The 20,137-nt window shown below is 41.3% G+C and overlaps 1 protein-coding gene across 2 annotated transcripts in view; it reads left to right on the forward strand.

Annotated features, from left to right (window-relative positions):
* Positions 1-17,805, forward strand: part of scarf2 (scavenger receptor class F, member 2) — a 33,938-nt gene extending 16,133 nt beyond the window's left edge. For both annotated transcript variants that reach the window (XM_015960558.3, XM_015960559.3), the window contains 2 exons: positions 12,240-12,395; positions 13,027-17,805. In XM_015960558.3, the coding sequence (XP_015816044.3) occupies positions 12,240-12,395; positions 13,027-14,168 (1,298 nt within the window). In that variant the 3' untranslated portion in view covers positions 14,169-17,805. The remainder of the gene's footprint in view (positions 1-12,239; positions 12,396-13,026) is intronic.
* Positions 17,806-20,137: the final 2,332 nt, after the last annotated feature.

The raw sequence follows: 20,137 nt of genomic DNA on the forward strand, positions 1-20,137 counted from the left end.
GGGGGGGGGGGGGAACGAGCCAACCGGCTCCCCCCTTCGGTTTCTTCAGGTCCTCTCTCTTTCGTTGTCAAGCACGAACTGCAATCATAAGACTGAAACTTACCAAAAGCCTTTCTCTTCTCAAAGCAAACGTGTGCGTCAGCAAATGTGTTTTGGAGTTTACTGTGAGAATCTGTGTGTGGGTGTGTTTGAGTGTGTGTGTGAAGGTCAGTAACAAACATCCTCAAACATTATCTAATTAAGTGTGGATTCATTAATCCATTATAATTACCCAAAGCATAAGAATCCTTCATTTGATTAAACACATTTATAATGAGCAAAATGATAATGATTACTTTAACATTAAAATCAAGAAACAAAGTTTTAAGACTTGTTATGACTACTTGTCCATGAGAACTCCTCCTTCTGGTACTGCAGGTGGCAGATGTTATGGTTTCCTCCCAGACTCGCTGGCGTTCAGGTCTTAATCTGTGGGTGAAAGTTCTCAGCGACCCAGCTTTGACCCAGCTGAGTCCAACACCACCTTTGTGACAGAAAACCCATATTTCCTCACGTTGCACATATCAACAGCAAAACAGATTTCTGCATTTTTATTAGTTTTACTGCAGATTTTTCTTATTTTGCACGAATAAAATCATATTGTACAACATTTTAGAGACTTTCATGTAATCAGATGTAATGCATCTGTCAGATTGTCCCACCGACCAAAACAAAGGCACAAAAATCCATCATGGAGCAATAGAAAACAATTAACTTTTGTCTAATTTTGTCTTAAATGGATAAAAACAAGATATAATGCCAAATAAAGTATTTATATTCTGATTTTAAGACATTAGCCTCTATATTATGATTAGCACTCTCCACTGAAATCTGCTTTGTCAAAATTGTCTTCCTCCCTCTGGTGGTAGATTCTGCAGGTGCTGAGTGACAATTTAATTTATTTTTATTATTTGGATAGAATTAACTAATATTACCCCACAAAATTTCTTTATTTAACTTCAACATTTTTTCCTGATGGTTATTTAATTGATCAAGCTTTAAAGACTAAGTTCACTCTTTTTTTTCTTAATACATTTGCTCTGGTCTCTAGCATAAATGAATGCCTTGTGAGTTGTTTCTGTGGGGTAAAACCTGCCCCCGGGGCAGAAAACAGCAGAATTAGGAGTCTTACTGTATTTATGATATTCGGACATCTCGTCTCTGCTTGGCTAACAGCAACAGGACTCTTTCACTGCCAGTGTTCGCTTAGCAAATTTGATGTTTTACGTCCAACAAAAAACACAAGCCTGATGGAGTTCAGCCATGTTGTGGAGATGCTAATGCAAACTGTTAGCTCTGCTCTCTCTTGGACACTAAACCAACGACAGCCTTCCCCGCCGCGAGCCCAAAAACGTGACTCCATGAATGTTCATTTAGCAATGTGACGTGCAGTTGACTGGCTTTTCTAATCCGAGCGTTTTCCCGTCTGTTTTCTATCAGTGGCTGACTTTGGTCTTTAAAAAGTTGAAAAACAGAAATAATTTTACCACTCAAATCCATGCAAATTTGGCTTGAGCATCACAATAAACTGTATGTGGAAGCTTAAGACATTATTTAGCCTTTGGTTTGTTTTGGAGTTAGTTTTAATCCTGATCACTTTGTTTTGTACTAACTAGGACAACTTATGCTAATATGGATATTGGAAGGGGGTGGACTTTAAAAGTGGGATTGTTAAAAACTTAGTTTTTTGCTTCTCCCTGTGGAAGAAAGTTTTGCATTTTCTAAAAAATAATAGCCAATAGTCGACATAGTTACTTTCTGCACTGTAGCAAAAATAAATAAATAATTTAATAAATAATTTGAGCTGCCTTTCGGCCTTTCTTTGTCCCAACCCTGTTACCAACAAAGTTTGAGTCTCAGTTAAAAGCAGGGGCGGCGTTAGGCCCGGCTACTTGAGCTCAAGCCCCGAAAGTTTTATGAAAAGCCCCGGATCTAATTCGTGGAAGTAACATGCAGTACCAAAGTCCAACAGAGAGGGAGCAGCTGGCAGTAGTTTGTATACAGCCTGCCTGAGCCTCCACCACTGAAGAAGAAGCCCTTCAGCAGCCAGCTTCTTCTACACTCTCTGCCTGAAACGCATGAGTGAAGATGGACATAAGGACGTTTTTTAGACCAAAAGTACGGCGACAGAACCCCAGCTTTGATGAGACTGGTGTTGACTCAGGTTTGTGAGTCTTATTAGAAAATATTTGTTGTGCTGCTGGTTTGCCTAAAGTTAGCTTACTATCAGGTAAAGTTGCTGGAGAAAGGAAGGGAATATTTACAATCATCTCACACTAAACACTAACAGGAACAATACTCTGCCCTGAATATGCTTCATATGTAGCTTCAGATTAAAAATTATGTGGTACAAGACATATATATATATGATGTTGACTAGTGTGTGTCATGTGTGTGTTAAGCCCCGGATCTTCTTCAGTCCTAAATCCGCCCCTGGTTAAAAGGATAAAATCGGAATGGTCTCCCTCTGTATTATGAAATGTTATTAATGTGGATGAAGATATTTTATTGGTTGGAAAAATAAATTGTTTTGAAAACCATCTGGAGTAATGTCGACAGGGTCTGAACTGTATGTTCCTCTTCGCTCTTCCAGCTGTTTTCCTGTTTCAGACAAAACCCATCATTTTCATCTCAGTTGAACTAGAAAGTTAAGTTGATTTTTGATGGTATGAAATCGTAGCGATATAATGATTTAAATAAAATGTAACATTTTTGAAGTGCATCTTAAATGTTCTTTAAAATGGTGGAAAAACATCATCTGAGATCAAAAAGTTACTTTGGTTACCCTTCCTGGTTTTCAGATAACTAGCAGGTGTTTAAAAATACTAAATCAAGAAAAGTGGGCAGGCTTCCCAAGAAACGTGCAGTTTTGGAGTCACGTGACTCGTTGCGTACCTCAAGGAAAACTTAGAGGAAGACGTGCTTGACTGGTTATTTTTAGTTGCTGTGGTAACACCGATCCAACTATTTTAAGGATGGTTAATGTTTGTTTATGTTGGGGTTGTACTCCTGTTTGTCTGGACATCGCGTTCATCGACTTCTACAACAGGAAATGTATATGATAAGCATAGAGATCATATAAACGTAGACGCAACATGCACTGGGGCTTTCTATTGACACTGGTGTAACTGTGGGCCGCCATGTTGGATGGGTCAGCAGTCGCCCCCAGTGCATTCATTGGGCTAGAAAAGTCAGTAATTCCACATAATCTGTTTTCAATAGTATGCTGGTTGTTGGAACCATAGACTGCACAAAAACAGACACAGTTGCTCACTCAGCATTGACTCCGATTAGGTTTTGGAGAGTGAGGGACCCATCCAATGTGGCAGCGAAGTGGTTATACTCCAGCTCATTGTCGTCTCTAGGTATTTTGTTTTAATTTCATCTTTTTCCCACCTTTTGGGGCCACTAGCTGTTTGTTGCATAAAAATAGTACATTCATACTGATTTCAAAATTAAAATTTCTTCTTCTAAAGTAGACCTGCTTTTTATTCCATGAGCTGAGCATGTGCTAACGGCCAATCACCGGATACACAGCAGCGTTTGAAGCTAATGGCAGCTCGTTAACAAACATCCACAAATAATTAAGACGCATTTTGACCTAATTTATCTACTGACAATGCAAAAAATAATCTGGTAAGTATAACTCACTCAACCTGGAGGTAAGTGGAGAAAATTTAGAAAGTTTACATAACTATATTGATGGAGTTTTTGAGTTTTTCGTTATGGGTCCAAAGAAATCAGCAGCTGAGCCTGAAACACCTGGGACCAAGAGGAGCCGTCCTCAGGACTCGGCTGAGGCCTCATCTCCCCGTAAGGACATATTAGAATTATTAGATTCTATAGATAAACGGCTTCTGGGATTTGAGGGGCGACTTCATCTGCTTGAGGTTCTACAGCAGGAGTTTCAGAACCTCCGAACATCTTTGGAGTTCAGCCAAGAGCAGGTTGAGCGACTCGCTGCTGAGAATGCGTCTCTGCGGGAGTCCGTTTCTTCCCTGGAAGAGGGAATGACGCGGATCACCCTGGACAGCAAGATTCTGAAGGAGATGGTTTTGGACCTTCAGGCCCGTAGCATGAGGGTTAATTTGGTGTTCGGAGGCCTGCCGGAGCAGGCGGGAGGGGCGGAGAACAAACAATAAAAAACTTTCTACAGACCCAAATGAAGATACCCGAAGAAACGGTAAAAAACATCACCTTTCACTGGGTACATCGCCTTGGAGCTAAAAGAGTGGACAGCAGAAGACCTCGTCCTATCGTGGTTAAATTTGAACATTTTAAGCAGAAGGATCTTGTTAAAAGCCACGGAAGAGAGCCCAAAGGAAAAGTCTTAAATAACCCCGTGAATGACCAGTTCCCTAAGGAAATCCTGGACCGGCGCCAAGTCCTCTTTCCGCTGCGCAAAAAGTTTATCCAGGATGGGAAGAGGGCTGTCATCTCGGTGGATAAGCTTTATGTGGACAATAAACTTTACAAGGAGCGAGGAGTGACTGACTGGCTATATTAGCCCAACATCAGGTCAGACATTAGTTATTCTTATCAGGATTAACTGGGTTTGAGCACGTCAGGAATAAACAGCTGCTAAATCCGTATTCTAGATGATATCACCTGTTCATCACCTTTTCTTTTTAGTTCTTTCTTCTTCTTTAACCTGTATAATTCTTTCCTTTCCTCTCTTTACCTGCTTCTGTACCTGTACATCTGTATAGCACAACCACACAACTTCCCAACACTGCGTCAGACTCAGCGCGCGTGCGCACGCACACACACACACACACACACACACACACACACATATATATATATATATATATATATATATATATACATATATATATATATATATATATATATATATATATATATATATATATGTGTGTGTGTGTGTGTATATATATAAAATCCACAGCACAATATCATAATTTATGTGTCTATAATATAATAATACAGCCTCAAACACGATTGGATCTTTATTATTATTATTATTATTATTATTATTATTATTATTATTATTATTATTATTATTAACTTTTCTGTTATTTATTAACATACTATTTTATATATTTAGTTACTTATTCCATCTTATTCACATGAAGGCGTCATATTTTAGCTACTCACACACATCTATGGGTGCACTAAGGTTTGTCTCATGGAACGTACATGGAGCTGGCTCCAGAGAGAAAAGATTAAAGATTTTTGATCAGCTAAAGAGAGTGCAAGCAGACATAATATTATTACAAGAGACTCATAGATCTGCCATATCCGCAGATGAACTTAAAACACCTGAGTTTCCCAGCATGTTCCCTGCCTGCTATAACTCTAGGCAAAGAGGTGTAGTTATTTTAATACACAAAAATATCAATTTCACAGTATTGGACACAGTCTCTGATCCAGAGGGTAGATTTATAATGTTAAAAATATCTGTACAGAACCAAAGCTTATGTATCGTCAGCATATACTGTCCAGATATTGATGACCCTCCATTCGTTCACAATTTTTTCTCTGTACTCTCCGAACACTTGGACTGTCCACTTATACTTGGAGGTGATTTCAATTTTTGGATGAATTCCTTAACAGACAGGCTCAGTGCAGCTGGGACTCAGTGCAATTGGCAATCCACTAACATAGTTAAACAGTACATGAGTGATTATGGACTTTGTGATGCATGGCGATCTCTTCATCCTCACCGTAGAGAGTATATATTTTTTTCTCACACGTCCATCACTCTCATTCACGTTTGGATTATTTTCTAGTCAGCAACTAATTGTTGGCTGACCTTTCAGACACTGAGATACACCCCGTAGTTGTCAGCGACCATGGTCCGTTTTCTTTAACTCTGGTAAACAAGAAGACAATCCCACCAAACAAAAACTGGAGGTTTAATACATCACTGCTTAAAGATGGAGGTTTTATAGAATTCTTTAAAAAGGAGTGGGCTTTATATTTAGAACAAAAATGGTAAATGGCCTGTATTTGATATAGCGCCTTCTAGAGTCCTGGAACCCCCCCCAAGGCGCTTTACAACACAACCAGTCATTCACCCATTCACACACACATTCACACACTGGTGGGGATGAGCTACGATGTAGCCACAGCTGCTCTGGGGCGCACTGACAGAGGCGAGTCTGCCGAGCACTGGCGCCACCGGTCCCTCCGACCACCACCAGCAGGCAGTGTGGGTTAAGTGTCTTGCCCAAGGACACAGCGACAGCGACAGACTGAGCGAGACTCGAATCTGCAACCTTCTGATTACGGGGCGAGCACTTAACTCCTGTGCCACCATCGCCCATAATGACCTGCCTGGAACATCAGCATCTTTTCTCTGGGAGGCAGGAAAGGCAGTGTTGAGAGGTAAAATAATCTCTTTCTCATCACATAAGAAAAAAATTCAACACAGAGTACACTATACAGGTCATTGGATGTTCAAGTTGGGGTTTGTATCGTCTGACACCTGTACACACTGCACAAACAACATTCCTGACAATTACATTCACGCACTGTTTTCCTATACACCTGTCCAGGGATTTTAGGGTAGAGTATGTGAAGGCCTGTCAAAGTGTCTGAAATGTCATATCCCAACCACCCCCTCTCTTTGTTTACTGGGAAACCTGGACGATGTCCTGATTGAAACATCTTTGGCTCACGTGGTTCTGACTGCCTAATGCATTGCCAAGAAAACTGTCATCTTGAATTGGAAAAATAGAGAAACTCTTTGCATTAACCAGTATAGAAATCTTTGGTTAGATCATGTTACACTTGATATAGCCTCTGCTTCTACTTCAAATCAATCTCTCTGGGCTCCTGACGGGGGACCATTGATATTGTCCTGCAGGATGATGTGGGTGAGGGGGCGGAGGGTCTGAGTTTGGGGTATCGGGGGGGGGGGGAAGTAAACAAAAAAATAAATAATAATTAAACTTTCTTCTTCTAAAGTAGACCCGCTTTTTATTCTGATCGCTGTTTGAATGTGGGACTACTTTGTTTTGAGTGTAATGGGAAAGTAGTAAAGTGGCTTTCACGTTTTAGACCAATGCCTTGTTCGCGTTTAGTAGACAGGAAGCTAACATAGCGGTGCACTCGGATTCGGAAATAGCACCAGTTGTGATTTAATGACCTTAGAAACTTGGAGAACAAAACATATTTTTAAAAAATGTGTTTGATGTAATAAGTGAGGGGACAAGTTTCTGTCGAAATATATTTAAATAAAAAATGTTCTTACCGGCTAGTGTTTCCGAACCTGTGTGTATTTTGAAGTTCCCACGTTTCAGCAGCTCTTTCACCATTTAATATATCCCTGTTCCCATCAACTCTTGCTGCTGGCTCAAAACTGTAAGGCTGTGCAACTGAAGTATTTAATATAAATGTACATTTGTGTTCAGAATCTGGAGCTTTTTTCTGAGCAGAGTCAGGGATGATTCCTTGAGCGACGTCACGTCCGGTTTCCAACAAGAGGCGCTGGTTTCAGACGGATGAGTTACAGCCTAGCTGGAACAGTAATAGAACCTTTTTTTTTGAATATCTTATAATTTATCATAAAGTTTAAACATGTTACAATAATAGGGCTTCAACATGTGTTTAGTGTGGAAAATGACCTTTAAAACACAAGTTTACGGTTCAGATTAGTAGGAAGATGTTCAGGGTTCTTTGGTATTCATTTAATAACAATCACTATTAATATAACAAAAGCAGACTGGTAAACCAAGTTGAATCCATTGCAAATCAGCCTTTCTTCTCTCCTTGCAGGCTTGTTGTATCTAACACCTTTCCATTCTGTTGGGCTACCCACAGAAGCGTGATCTGGCAGCATTTAGAAACCAACTCTGTCAGGAGCTCAACAGTCCTGAACACATGCATTCCAGAGGGGGCCCAGTGGGGCTGGAAACAGGAAGTGGTCAAATTTACTCCAGCTAGTGTCAGAGCGGTGATTTATTCACACCAGGGTCAGTGTCAATAAATGTGGCAAGAAGAAAAACTAAAATATGAATAAGGGTCAGGCAATAAGGGAGAGAATTCAACGTTTACTCTTGCTACACAGTTGGCTTCCAGAGGCAATTAAAGCAAATATTTTGCCGCCTATTGCCCTTATGGAAAAACTAAGACTGTTTACTTGATGTTTGGCATTCCAATCAAAGCTTATTTACTCCACACCCGGCGTATCCATGTCTGTCCAGCATTCCTTGCATCCTCTGTGTCTAAACGCTTCCTTGTGAATTGGTGCTAAGAGCAGCACCATCTGTTTTTTCATCTTTATTTGTCCAAGAAAAGTTGGCTGGAGTTTAAATGGTTTCACAGCATCACTGAGTGAAGTTGAGAGCTATGTAATAAAGCAGGAAAAGGCTTTCTCACATTCTAAATTCAAACATAAAGGCAATGTTTTTGATGGACAAGTAGATCAAATTTTGGTGATAAGAACTGAAGATCTGTCTGGCTAATTTGACCATTTCCAGATTTCCAGACCTGGATAAAGTATGAAATTAGGGGTTTTCTTCACAGACACAGCCTCTCTAGAGGCTACATCAGACCCACAGAACAACTGTTGCATTGGTGCTCTGCAGCTGTGATGGCCAATTATACTCTGTTGTGTGTAGGGTTTCTTGCAGGGAGGGATCACAGTGGCGTCAAGTCTGCAGAGTAATCTGTCTCTCCAGACCCACAGACTCGAGGGAATAGCTTTCAAGGGCAGTTGTCCAACACAGCATGCATGCAATGCTGCAACAGGCAAATGTGTTTGCTTACTCATGTGCATGACTGATTTCTTTGCATAAATTAGCTACTCTACACTCTTCAGTTAGAATTTGAAGCATGAAAAACTTGACATATTTTCTGAAATGTATTTGTTTATTGCAAGTTTATTACTTCAAGGTATTTTAAAATGAAAACATTGTCTTTAATGTTAAGATTTCTTCTTTTCTGACCTTTACAATTTGCTATGAAATTTTAATGGCACTAACTTAATATTTTAGCATTAAGTTCAATAGAAAAAGATTGTGCCAGCATTACTCTGTTCCTGAGTGCAAATCCCGGGCAAGCCCCTACTTTGTCATGACCCGGCTCAAGGCCATGGCAAACACTAGATGCCGTCACTGAAAGCCATTACAAGAATCTATTAAATAATATGAGCAAAAGAAAGTAAACGTGGAGCTATCACAGCAGTCGGGCGACTGGGAGTTGAGCTGTGGCATGGGTGACTAGCCTGGCTTGCTAGACTCGTCTTCTATTTAATTCTGTACAGAGAAAGAGTCTGGTGACTCACAGGCAGAGAGGCACTTGAGGGGCGGGACTAGGCAGCTCAAAAATGACCAGTCACAAAAAGACGGAAATGTCGACTGTACCGCTGTAATTTTTTAGCTGTAAAAAAAAAAGATGTCTGGCAATGGCACAAACATCTTTTATTCTTTTAGAAGAAAGGCTTTCAGTGCTTCTACTTGTTGTGGTTTTAAAGACATTTAAGTCATTTAGAACAGAGGAAAGAGCCGCAGCAAATTCTGCTTCAGTCACCATGTTAATGACAAACTTGGTGTTGTGGTGTGTGACGTACGCTAGTCAGCGCTGATTGGCTCGGTTAGAATTCTCACGGGGTGGGGTTATTTGAATAGGAGAGTTTCCAGACCCTTTCTCTATGCAGAATTAAACAGAGGATGAGTTTAGCGGGCCAGGCTAATGCGTGACTTCCCAGATGTGGAAATGCGAGCGCTAGGTATCTGGGAAAACCCGAGCGCTAGCAGAAGTGGAATAGGAGTGTGGAGCTATTCCAGTAAGTAAGAAAAGGCACTTACTGGGTGTAGAAGATTTGTTGGGAGAATTGGCTGGTTGATTACTCTGATCATAGGTTCGAAGAAACGATGACTGAGTGGCGTGAAATGGGAGGTGATTTCCATATATAGTCATGATTGTTGACGTAGGTGGGGAGTGATGAGAATCCCGGTGAGGGGCTGCTGGGAGTTGTGGTCCTAGGCAGAAGCCGGTTGGCTGGAGAAGGATGGTCTGGAGGAAGAGACTCTGACAGAGAGCCAAAGCTCCCACACCAAATAACAAATATGTGCACGAGAAAGAGAACAGGGCCCGGGTATCTCCAACCATCACCAGTGGGCAGTCTGCTCCTAGTCCTGCAGCACGAAGCTGGAACTCAAAAGCCTGACGAACAGGCCGTCACAACAGGACATTTGAACCGTCTACAGGTGGTTCAGAACGCCTATGCTCGGCTTCTGACCAAGTCCTCCAAACACACCCACATCACCCCGCTTCTCCTCCAGCTTCACTGGCTGCCAGTCAACTTCAGGGTTCATTTCAAGATCCTGGTTCTGGTCTATAGGGCCTTACATGGACAAGCACCATCTTACATTGGTGATCTTCTTAGTCCCTACACCCCCAGCAGGTCCCTGAGGTCCAGTGACCAAAGCCTACTGGTTGTGCAGCACCAGGCTAAAGGTCAAAGGTGACAGATCATCTGCTGCTGTGGCCCCCAGACTCTGGAACTCTCTCCCCCTGAGCCTGAGACCAGTGGACTCAGTGGTCTCCTTTAAAAAGCAGCTGAAGACTCACTTGTTCAAGCTGGCTTTTGTATGACCTTCTTCACCTCTCTCTCTTTATTCTGCTCTCCCCACCTATTCCACCTTCCTCAGGATCCACTGGTTTCCCTCTTTCCTGTTCACTCTCTCTCTTTCTTAACATTTTTTCATCACAATTGTCTATTTTTACTCATTTTAAATATATTTTTAAACATTTTCTAAATTCTTTTTTATATTTTTACATTTTTTGTTTTTGTGAAGCGCCTCGTGATTTTTATCTTGAGAGGCGCTATAGAAATGATATTTTCTTCTTCTTCTTCTTCCTATTCCTCTTCTTTATACCCTTAAATCAAAGGTCTATATTTTAAAATAGTGTCTACTTTGAAGTATTTTTATACTTTTTCATGAATTATAATTGTCTACTTTGCATGTGTTGACCTTCAATTTCAAGGCAGTTCAAGTTTTAGCGACTAGTTTCCCCCTAGAATGTCAGAAACACAAATAATACTGATTGGATTTATGGAACTATAAACTTATGTTTACTTGTCTAACAGCTGTTGGAACATTTCTAAGATGATGTCCAGCCGAAGATACTTGTTGGCTGTGCTTTTTTCTGTTTCATAGAGAAACTCAGACCAAGATCAATATTCCATAGATGTCTGCTTTTATCTGTTCTTCAGCTGTCAAACAAGCTTGATAAATTAAAGCTTGGCAGTTTTTCTGAACACTTCTATTGTAAATAAATAATCGATTCAAAAAGGAATTGTGCTTTTTCTTTTGACACGGTCTCATAAATGGGAACAATGCAGCAGCAGATTTCACACATTAGTTTGTCTTTTTGTATGGTTGCTTTTTTCTACTTTATTTTTGGCCACAAGAGGCTAGAAATTAGTTTTGGACAGATCTTGAAACGCTTCCGCTGAGGGTTTATCTGAAGTTTAAACAAACCAATGGAGCCTTGTGTCATCGGGCATGTAAACAGGAGCATCAGATGTGGTTGTTCATGTCGGGTTGCGACACTGGCCTAAACGGCACCGTTCACACCAGATGGAAAGATAAACCCCAAGTATGTCTCAAAAGCCGGTGCTGTCCTCAGAATGAAGAGTCAGCAGAATGCTGATGGGGGCAGGAAGGACAAGAGGGAGACACTGAGAGTGAAACTTATACATGAAGAATGGATTGACTAGCAGAAGGTTCATGTTGGTGCAAAACAGAAGGCAGTAAAACACAATATAACGACATTAATGTTGCACAACAGCAAAATCCAACTCTTTGTTTGGACCGTATATCAAACTGTCCAGTTTATGGTTGTTGGAACGAAAGATTGGCAACTGTCTCAGTTCAATGAATTTTGAATAAAACCTTTTAAAATATACTCATTGTGTGCAGATGTTAGACGTTAAAGATTGAAGCTCACCAAAAGAAATGCAGCTAACCATACTAATGAATGCAAATACCACTGATACGTAGGAATTCTTCAATTCTTACCACACGCACGCACGCACACACACACACACACACGCACACACAAGTTTTTAATGGGAAATCAACTTTTTTCCAAAGAATCCAATAAAGCCCAAGCTTTTATCAAATCAATTGGATCACTGAGTGAGAACAGACTGTTGTTTTTAAAGCACAGAACAAAACCCTCTAAATGACCTTTTGGTTTCTGCGTTTGTTTTTTGTTCTCAGTTGCACACCATGACCCAGAAAACACCTTCAACTGCAGCTTCATCGAGCCGCCGTCCGTGGCCGAGCAGCCGTCCCCCTCCTCCTGGTCGTCCCAGGAGTCCTTCTCTTCCTTTGAAAGTGGAGACGAGGGGCCAGTTTACTGCGTCCCTCATGAAGGTTAGTCACCACATAAATAAATATGTAAACAGCTGGTTATCTTTAATGACCCACCTACATTCTTTGGCATTAGGGCTTTTAGTGCACACACACACACACAGAGAGAGACAGTGATCTGTACAAGTTTCTAAATAAGTCAAGGTCCCTTGTGCAACCGTGCAGTGACTCATGTACTTCTGTAAATCTCCTTTTTTGAGCTAGATGGCTTCTAATCATGTGCCATCTTGGCCCCGCTTTTCCTCTGAGAGTGAGCCAAGTATAAACAGGAAGTGGATTTGTGTAGTCAGCATATGGCGCAGATTCATACAATGACTAACCTCTTGGAGTTTGCTGGAAAACACCGCTCCACCAGCTTCTATTTTGAAAGCATGACATCTTGAATTGTTTTTTATTAGAGGAGATATTTTTGTATTTGTTTGACATGGCGCCAACGGAGAAGTTTGGGTCACTTCTCAGGACTGAAACATTGTAATCTCAGTAAAAACAATCCCTCGACAATGAATGCCAGTCAAAATCAGTATTATGAGCGTTTTTTAATTATTCTTGTATGATTCAACAGACCATCTAGTTTTGCACAGTCAGTCTGTAAGTGGACTAAACTAACAACTGCTCTTCTGCGTATGACCAACAGAATCTGCAAGTGAGAGCAAAGAGAAGCCAATCCCTGCAGCAGAAAAGCTAGAGGATGGCCTCGATGAGGAGGATGCAGGGGAGTACACCACCCTGACAAACACCAGTGTTAAACCAGAGAGCCGTGAGCAGTCCTTAATCAAGTCCTCTGACAGCGAGGGTTCCAACAGTGGCTCTGAGTCTGCACCTCACTACGCCTGCATCAACCGCTCTCCCAAGCATGCAAAGGAGGATGACTGTACTCCTACACCAGAGGCGAAGCACAACGGAAAACCACCACCTTCACCCGGTAAGCCAAAACCACGCCCACCAGATCCGTCTACCAAGCCTAAAGTCTCATGGATACATGGGAATACAACAGGTCCCCCACAACCAGAGCAACAAGGAGGAATCAAGGTTCTTGCAGTTTCAAAGGAGAACAAGGGAAAAAGCCAAGACCAACTAAAGAAACACGAAGGCAAAGCGGCAGATTCAAATGGCTCCCCCGGCAAACACAAACCTCTGCGAGGCAAGAAGTCTGGGGATCAGCAAAGTAGTCCATGTCACAAGGTACACATCAATGGTGTCGTTCAAAATGCCCTAAAGAAGATAAGTAACTTCCGTGGCTCCTCACCTGAGAAGAATAATGTTGAAAATCCAAAGCAGAGCACTAAGGAGCCACCCAAGAGCCCTAAAGTGATCCATCCTCACATGAACTCAGAGGCTGCCACTCTGCTTGCTGCTCAGCTCAAGGAGAAAACTCAAAGCATCAACAGGAATGAGGGGACAGGACTAACAAAGATTAATGGTCTCTCTCTTCCAAAGGGTGACCATGAGAAGCCAACACCTCCACAGAAAGCCAAGAGAACCAACTCAGGTGGACTTAGCCAGCAGGGCTCCACGAAGCCTCTGCTGCCCACCTCAAGCAGCCTCCAGAAGATGGTGGCGCCTGTCACCAACAGCTTCGGGACCCCCGAAGCCAAGGGCCCGGAAAAGCAGGACTTGAACGGCTCCAGAACAGGGGACCTGTTGGATTCTACACCAAAGAAGACGCCCATGAAAAAGCCACCTAGGAAGAAAGGCAAGGGGGGTACCTTGGATCCCCCTGAAAGTAAAACACCCCAGCAAAAGACAGCCATTATGCCACCACAGGTGGTGAAGTGAAGTGAAGTGACGTGCTTCTAAGGAAAATGCACACGCTTGTGATGATTTTTTCCAGAGACTGACATTTAATTTGACGGTAGCGACCACATAGTCTTTCTATGAGCGTGTGTGCTGTGACTGAAGGATGGACGTTTCAAGATCAGTACATTCTTTTAAACTAAAGGGTGCAATTGAGTCATGGTGGGGAGGTGTATTATAAAAACATTCATATACCATTATATTACACTTCAAAAATCCTGTTTTGTATAATCAGTATGTATCAACCTCATGCTACACCTATTTGTAAGCCAAACACAAGTGACGCAAAGACATTGTCATCCATCTCTATGCAATTCATTCATTCATTAGCTGTTGGATACTTTTACAATGCAAGTACAACACAAATAGATGTTTAACTCCAAAATTACAAACAGCTATTTCTCCACAGGTACAAACCATAAGCAGAGTGCCAGACGCTCTTATGATTGCAAGCTATTATTTTATTCTTACTTTTAGTTTTTTTCATTTTCTATCGCGTTCTACGCCAAAGCCGCCTTCGGGGACAATCCTCATTCTCTCGTTATGGATGGATGTTTGTTTGATTGTTAAAAATAAAACTCAAGAGTTTCTGTCAGATCTATAAGCTGTCGTTGTTTTCAACATTTTTCACCCTCTAAATAATTTAGATTTTCTTTTTTTGTAATTGAAAATTAACTCATTCGCTGCCAGCGTTTCTCACCGTTTTTACTGTTTTTTAAGAGTGACAGAACGTTGCGCGCTACGATGATGTCGACGCCAAAACAAAGCGGAGACTCACCTCTTACATCAGGAAGAATCTGCGCGTTTCGAACATTATCCGTTCTTTCATAATCCGTTGTCGAATTGTGATCGGCAGAAGCTTTTCCAGTTCGCTCCTCACTTTTTTGTACAGCAGCGGCCCAAAACGATCTCCTAACACACGGATGTTCTGCTTCCTGATCACGTGACGTGTGATGTACGTGGATGAAGATCGGCTTTTGAGCTGAGATGTTTGTTCTCAGCGCAGGGGCTCGTTCCGACACCCACACAGTAAAGAAAGGCAAATGACGACTTTAGTCGTCAATGGCAGTGAACGAGTTAAAATGTAAATTTCAACAGTTTAAAGGGTGAGAGTGTCAGGATTTATTTTGAATCTTTAATTCCTGAATAAATGTTTCTGCTGATTTTTAGTCTTCTGAGTACAGTGGCAGGACTCATTGTCCTAATCCACCCTATGCATCCAGACGTAAATTCTGCAAGACAGACGTGTTTGATAGCTGTTACTCTTGATTTCTTCCCAGATCGAGTCATGTAGGGACCGCGTGTAAAAACAAAGGAATCAGGTTCAGTGTGGAGTTGTAGGCTTTTGCGAGATTTTATAAAGTTGAACACAAAGCTGATTAAGTTTGAGTTCATTCTTTATTACCTGATTAATGTCAAGAGAAAACCTTTTTTCTGACTTCTACACATCTGTTTTTTTTTTGTGTTACTGTTTTATTTACAACATGTTAGGAATACAGTGCATCAGAAAAGGGCCGTAGGTGGTATCTTGTGGGACCATAAACAACTGAACAAGGATATTTTAAAGGCTGAAACGTTTCCATCAGCTCGAGTGTGGAGTCGAGTACACATGTTGATGGAGACATTTTCCTTTCGGACTTCTCCGTGAACTGGAGAGCGTTGCAAAGTTGGACAACAGAAGGCATAGAGCTTTTCTGGGGTATCCTGCCACCATTACATTCAAGTCTCCGGTCCAAGATGGTGCCTTTCCTATTGTGTTTATATTGCTTTAATGTACTTCAGAGACTTTTTAACACGGACAAATTTGTCCCTCATTCTCTTCCACCTCTTCATGCGGTCGCCACCTCTAAACCCACGTTTCCCGTCACTTCCGTCCACAAATAGATGCTTGCTGCATATTTCTGTACTCTTTCAGTCACGGTGATTAGACACTTGATGTTTTTGGACTTTTTCCACGATGCATACTTCGATCTGTTCCATGTCTGCTGCTAAAAATCGTTGTTTTTTTTTAATGGGGAAATGGCGGCGCTGTTGACGAATTTAAAAGAAGCAGCATCCTGACCAATCACAAGCTTGCAATCCCTGACCCTTTCAATGGATATGGTAAATGATAAATGGCCTGTATTTCTATTGTGCCTTCTTAGGGATCTACGACCCCCCAAGGCGCTTCCCAACACAATTAGTCATTCACCCATTCACACACACATTCACACGCTGTTGGGTATGAGCTACAATGTAGCTACAGCTGCCCTGGGGTGCACTGACAGAGGCTGCCGAGCAGTGGCGCCACCGGCCCCTCCGACCACCACCAGTTAAAAAGTTGGGCATATCTCCGCCACCCTCTGTGAGCCTGTCGGAGAGCCCATGTGCCGGCACATATTGGCGTACCATTTCTCCGCACCAACGCAGATGGAGAAGGATAAATCGGGCTTAAGGCTAACCATATTTCTGCAGGGTCATGTGCCCTCTGGCTCCGCCCCTACATCCACCAAACCACAAGACTAAACCATAAAACACCAAACCAATTAGTGTTTTCACCAGGATTTTGCTTTAATTCACATTGAATTCACTTTCTTTTCTTTTACTGACGATTTTTTTGTTTTTTCCTTCGATCGCTCAACAGAAGCAATGAAAGTTTTCAGACTTCAAAAACAGTTCGTCAGAGTTGAGTGATTTTTGTGAAAGGTGTGTGGAAAAATGTTCTGCCATTTCATGATAATGTCAATCTAGCAAACTCATTCTAAACTAAGAAAAATGCTTCAGTCGGCTTGTTTGGGGCTAAAGTTGAGACTAAATGGTACTTTTGGAAATACATGTGCCTCAACAGTAAATCAGTTGGGCAAAAGTAACTTTCTGATCTTTTCACCAGTGGGTATTTCTAGTAATCATTTGAACCCTTATACGACCTTAGTGTTCAAAGGACAAAAACGTTAGAAAATTAAAGGGTTATATAAGGGTTAAAACAGTGTGGGAAGCTAAAGTTGGACTAATTAAGCTTTTAGAGAGGGAAAATGTTTAGTAAATGGGTATTTTATAAGAAGGTTTTACAGAAAGAGTTATAAATGATGAATGATAGAAAGAAGTAAACTCGTGTTTGGAGAGGACAGATTTCACATTTTCTGACACAACTTGGTCTTTTATTGAGGTACAGAAGATTTCTTGGTTTTTTACTCCTTGTATACACTGTGTACTTTTTATTATCTGTATAAGCTGTGCTTATATGACTCTTCAGGTTCTGTTTTCTTTGGTGTCAGTAAATGGCTTTCATGAGGTATTTTGCTTTTTGGGGTTTGTTTTTCTATGCTGTTTATTTTGAGCGCTGAAGCAAATCAGCAGTATGAGTTCTTCTCTTCTGTAAAGTTTACATTGGCTTTGTGATTGTTCTCTGTTGATGTTATTGTTTGTGTAACACTTAACTGCATGACGCAGAGTGTAATTATATGGCATTATGGCTGGAGAAGAAATCTGTAACGTTCCTGTTGCTTTCGTTTGTTATTGCTGCCTCACGTGAAGTCTCATAAATCAATATTGTACAATGCAAACACAATACCACTGTTCAAACAATTACAAATGCTTATGGTCATGATATTTTGTAATTATTATAAAAAGTTAAACTTTGTCTCAATGGTGCTTGCTTGCTTTTAAACGTGATAAGATGCAATTTTTTGTTTAAAAGGGCCTGAAAAACTGGAAATCACCAGCTGTAAGGAATTTTCTGTGATTTTTACATTTTTTGCAAATTTGAAGGCACACTTGCTCGTTTAGCTTGCTTTTAGCACCCCCACTTTAGTAGAATCAAAAGTGTGGCCCCCGCACACTCTCTATTGGACGCTCCTATAGAGAAACCTTACATAAACAAGAGCGTGTACACACACAGGTGCTCACATGGTGCTCTCATAAGTATGGACTTGGGCACATTCAACACACATCTTAAGGCTGTGGTTGGCACTAAATGCACTGTGGTTTATTATCGTGACTGTTCAGTAAAACAGAGATTTTATATTTCCTCATCAGGTTGACGCAGTGATAGCTTGCTCCAGTTGTATTGCTATGTGTCCCTTTTTCTTTTTTTCTCTCCTTCTGCAGGTCTAGAAGCAGACTTTTGTTCATCATTGATGGTTTGTTTTTGTGGAGCCCTCTCCCTCCTTTTGTCTCTTCCTTTCTCTTTCACCTCTGTCTCTATGTCCGGTCGAAATTACAAGCATTCAAAAAACAATAGCAATAAAGTTGTAAGTATCAGGCGTGACATTAAAAGCAGAAGCTGTGATGCTCCACCTGAGAGTAAATCTGTAAGGCTTGTCACCAGCATTCAGACATTAATGAAAAAGGTAAATAAAATAATTAAAAAAAAGAACCAAAAGCGAAACGTATCTCCTCGCTGTTCATTCGTCTAACTGCTGAAATGTCTCCTCAGCCTTCATAAGTTTCTATAGGGGCAGTTCATAACTAAATCAAATCAGCTGTGTTAACGATCTAAAATATGCAGGAAACATAGCCTGGCCTGTCAGACTCATCCTCTGTTTAATTCTGCACAGAGAACGGGTCTGGGAACTCTCCTATTTAGTTAACCCCACCCCCTGAGAATTCTAACCCAGCCAATCAGCGCTGAGCATTACACACCACAACGCCGAGTTTGTCATAAACATGGCGACTGAAGCGGAGTCCGCTGCGGCTCTTTCCTCTGCTCTAAATGACTTGAATGTCTTTAAAAACACAACAAGTAGAAGCGCTAAAAGCATTCCTTCTAAAAAATAAAAAAATAAGATGTTTGCACTGTTGCCAGACGCCTTTTTTACCACAGCTAAAAAACTACTGCATCGCGCGGTACAGTCGGCATTCCGTCTTTTTTCTGATTGGTTATTTTTGAGCTGGCTAGTCCCGTCCCTCATGTGCCTCTCTGCCTGTGAGTAACCAGACTGTTTCTCTGTGCAGAATTAAACCGAGTACGAGTCTGGCAGGTCAGGCGACAGGAAACAGACTGCAGCACCAAGTATGTCAGCTCCATTTTTGTCATAGTCTTAACAGACCAGACTCTGAAGTTGCAAATGCGGCATTCTAGCCACAGATGGCGTTGTGGTCTGAGTGGCATTTCATTACCCTTGTAAAGGGTCACTTTAGCACATACTGGCTCAAGAAAATGATTTGAAAATATGAGAAAGTTGCATAGTATGGCTTTAAATGTTAAACTGATGTTTTCTCATTTGGTTCTTGAAAATCAAACTAAAGATTAAATGCAGCATATTTAAAGCACAGGTTACAGATTAGTCCTTATCTTTTTAACGTTATCATAAAAACTCCTCCCCTCTTTTCGCTCATGGGGTCAGGACCTTTGTGACCTCATTTCTCAGGTGTGAAAGGACATTTAATGAGTCATGCCAAACACATCTGCTGAGTAATGCATTAAGTTGCTGACTGATACTTGACCCTTTCTTGTCTCGTTGGACTCAAATGGCCAATTCTCAGGGATGTGTACGAAGCCCTTAGGTGTTATTTCACTGCAGCTCTACAGAAAGCCTGGAGGAACCAGGAGACTGTTGATTGGCTCCTTCAAGCTGCAGGACAAGAGCTCTTTTCATGGACCTAAAACAGTAGAAACTTTGTGCTGAGACCCTAATCACGCGCAGCGTCTGTGTCCTCTTTTGCAAGGGAAGTATGAAGTTTTAGCAGAGCTGGGCCACAAGGTAACAGAATGACCAATCATGGATTGATCAATCGTGATACACAATTTAAATCACAAAGTGAAGTGGTTTTATTTCTGATTCTACTCCTTCAACATGCACCACTTATGTATGTGATTATCTGGAGTGTAGGAGTGCAAAAAATGATCCCAGTGGCCAACGGGGTCTTTGAAAGATTGCTTAAGGCTTTATTTGGTGGCAAATTCAAACTATTCCTGGACATTATCACCAGTTTTCATGCAATAACATACTAAACCCCAAAAATCAACCAAT

This window comes from Nothobranchius furzeri, chromosome 10 (assembly GCF_043380555.1).
Source record: "Nothobranchius furzeri strain GRZ-AD chromosome 10, NfurGRZ-RIMD1, whole genome shotgun sequence".
Taxonomy (NCBI): Eukaryota; Metazoa; Chordata; class Actinopteri; order Cyprinodontiformes; family Nothobranchiidae; genus Nothobranchius; species Nothobranchius furzeri.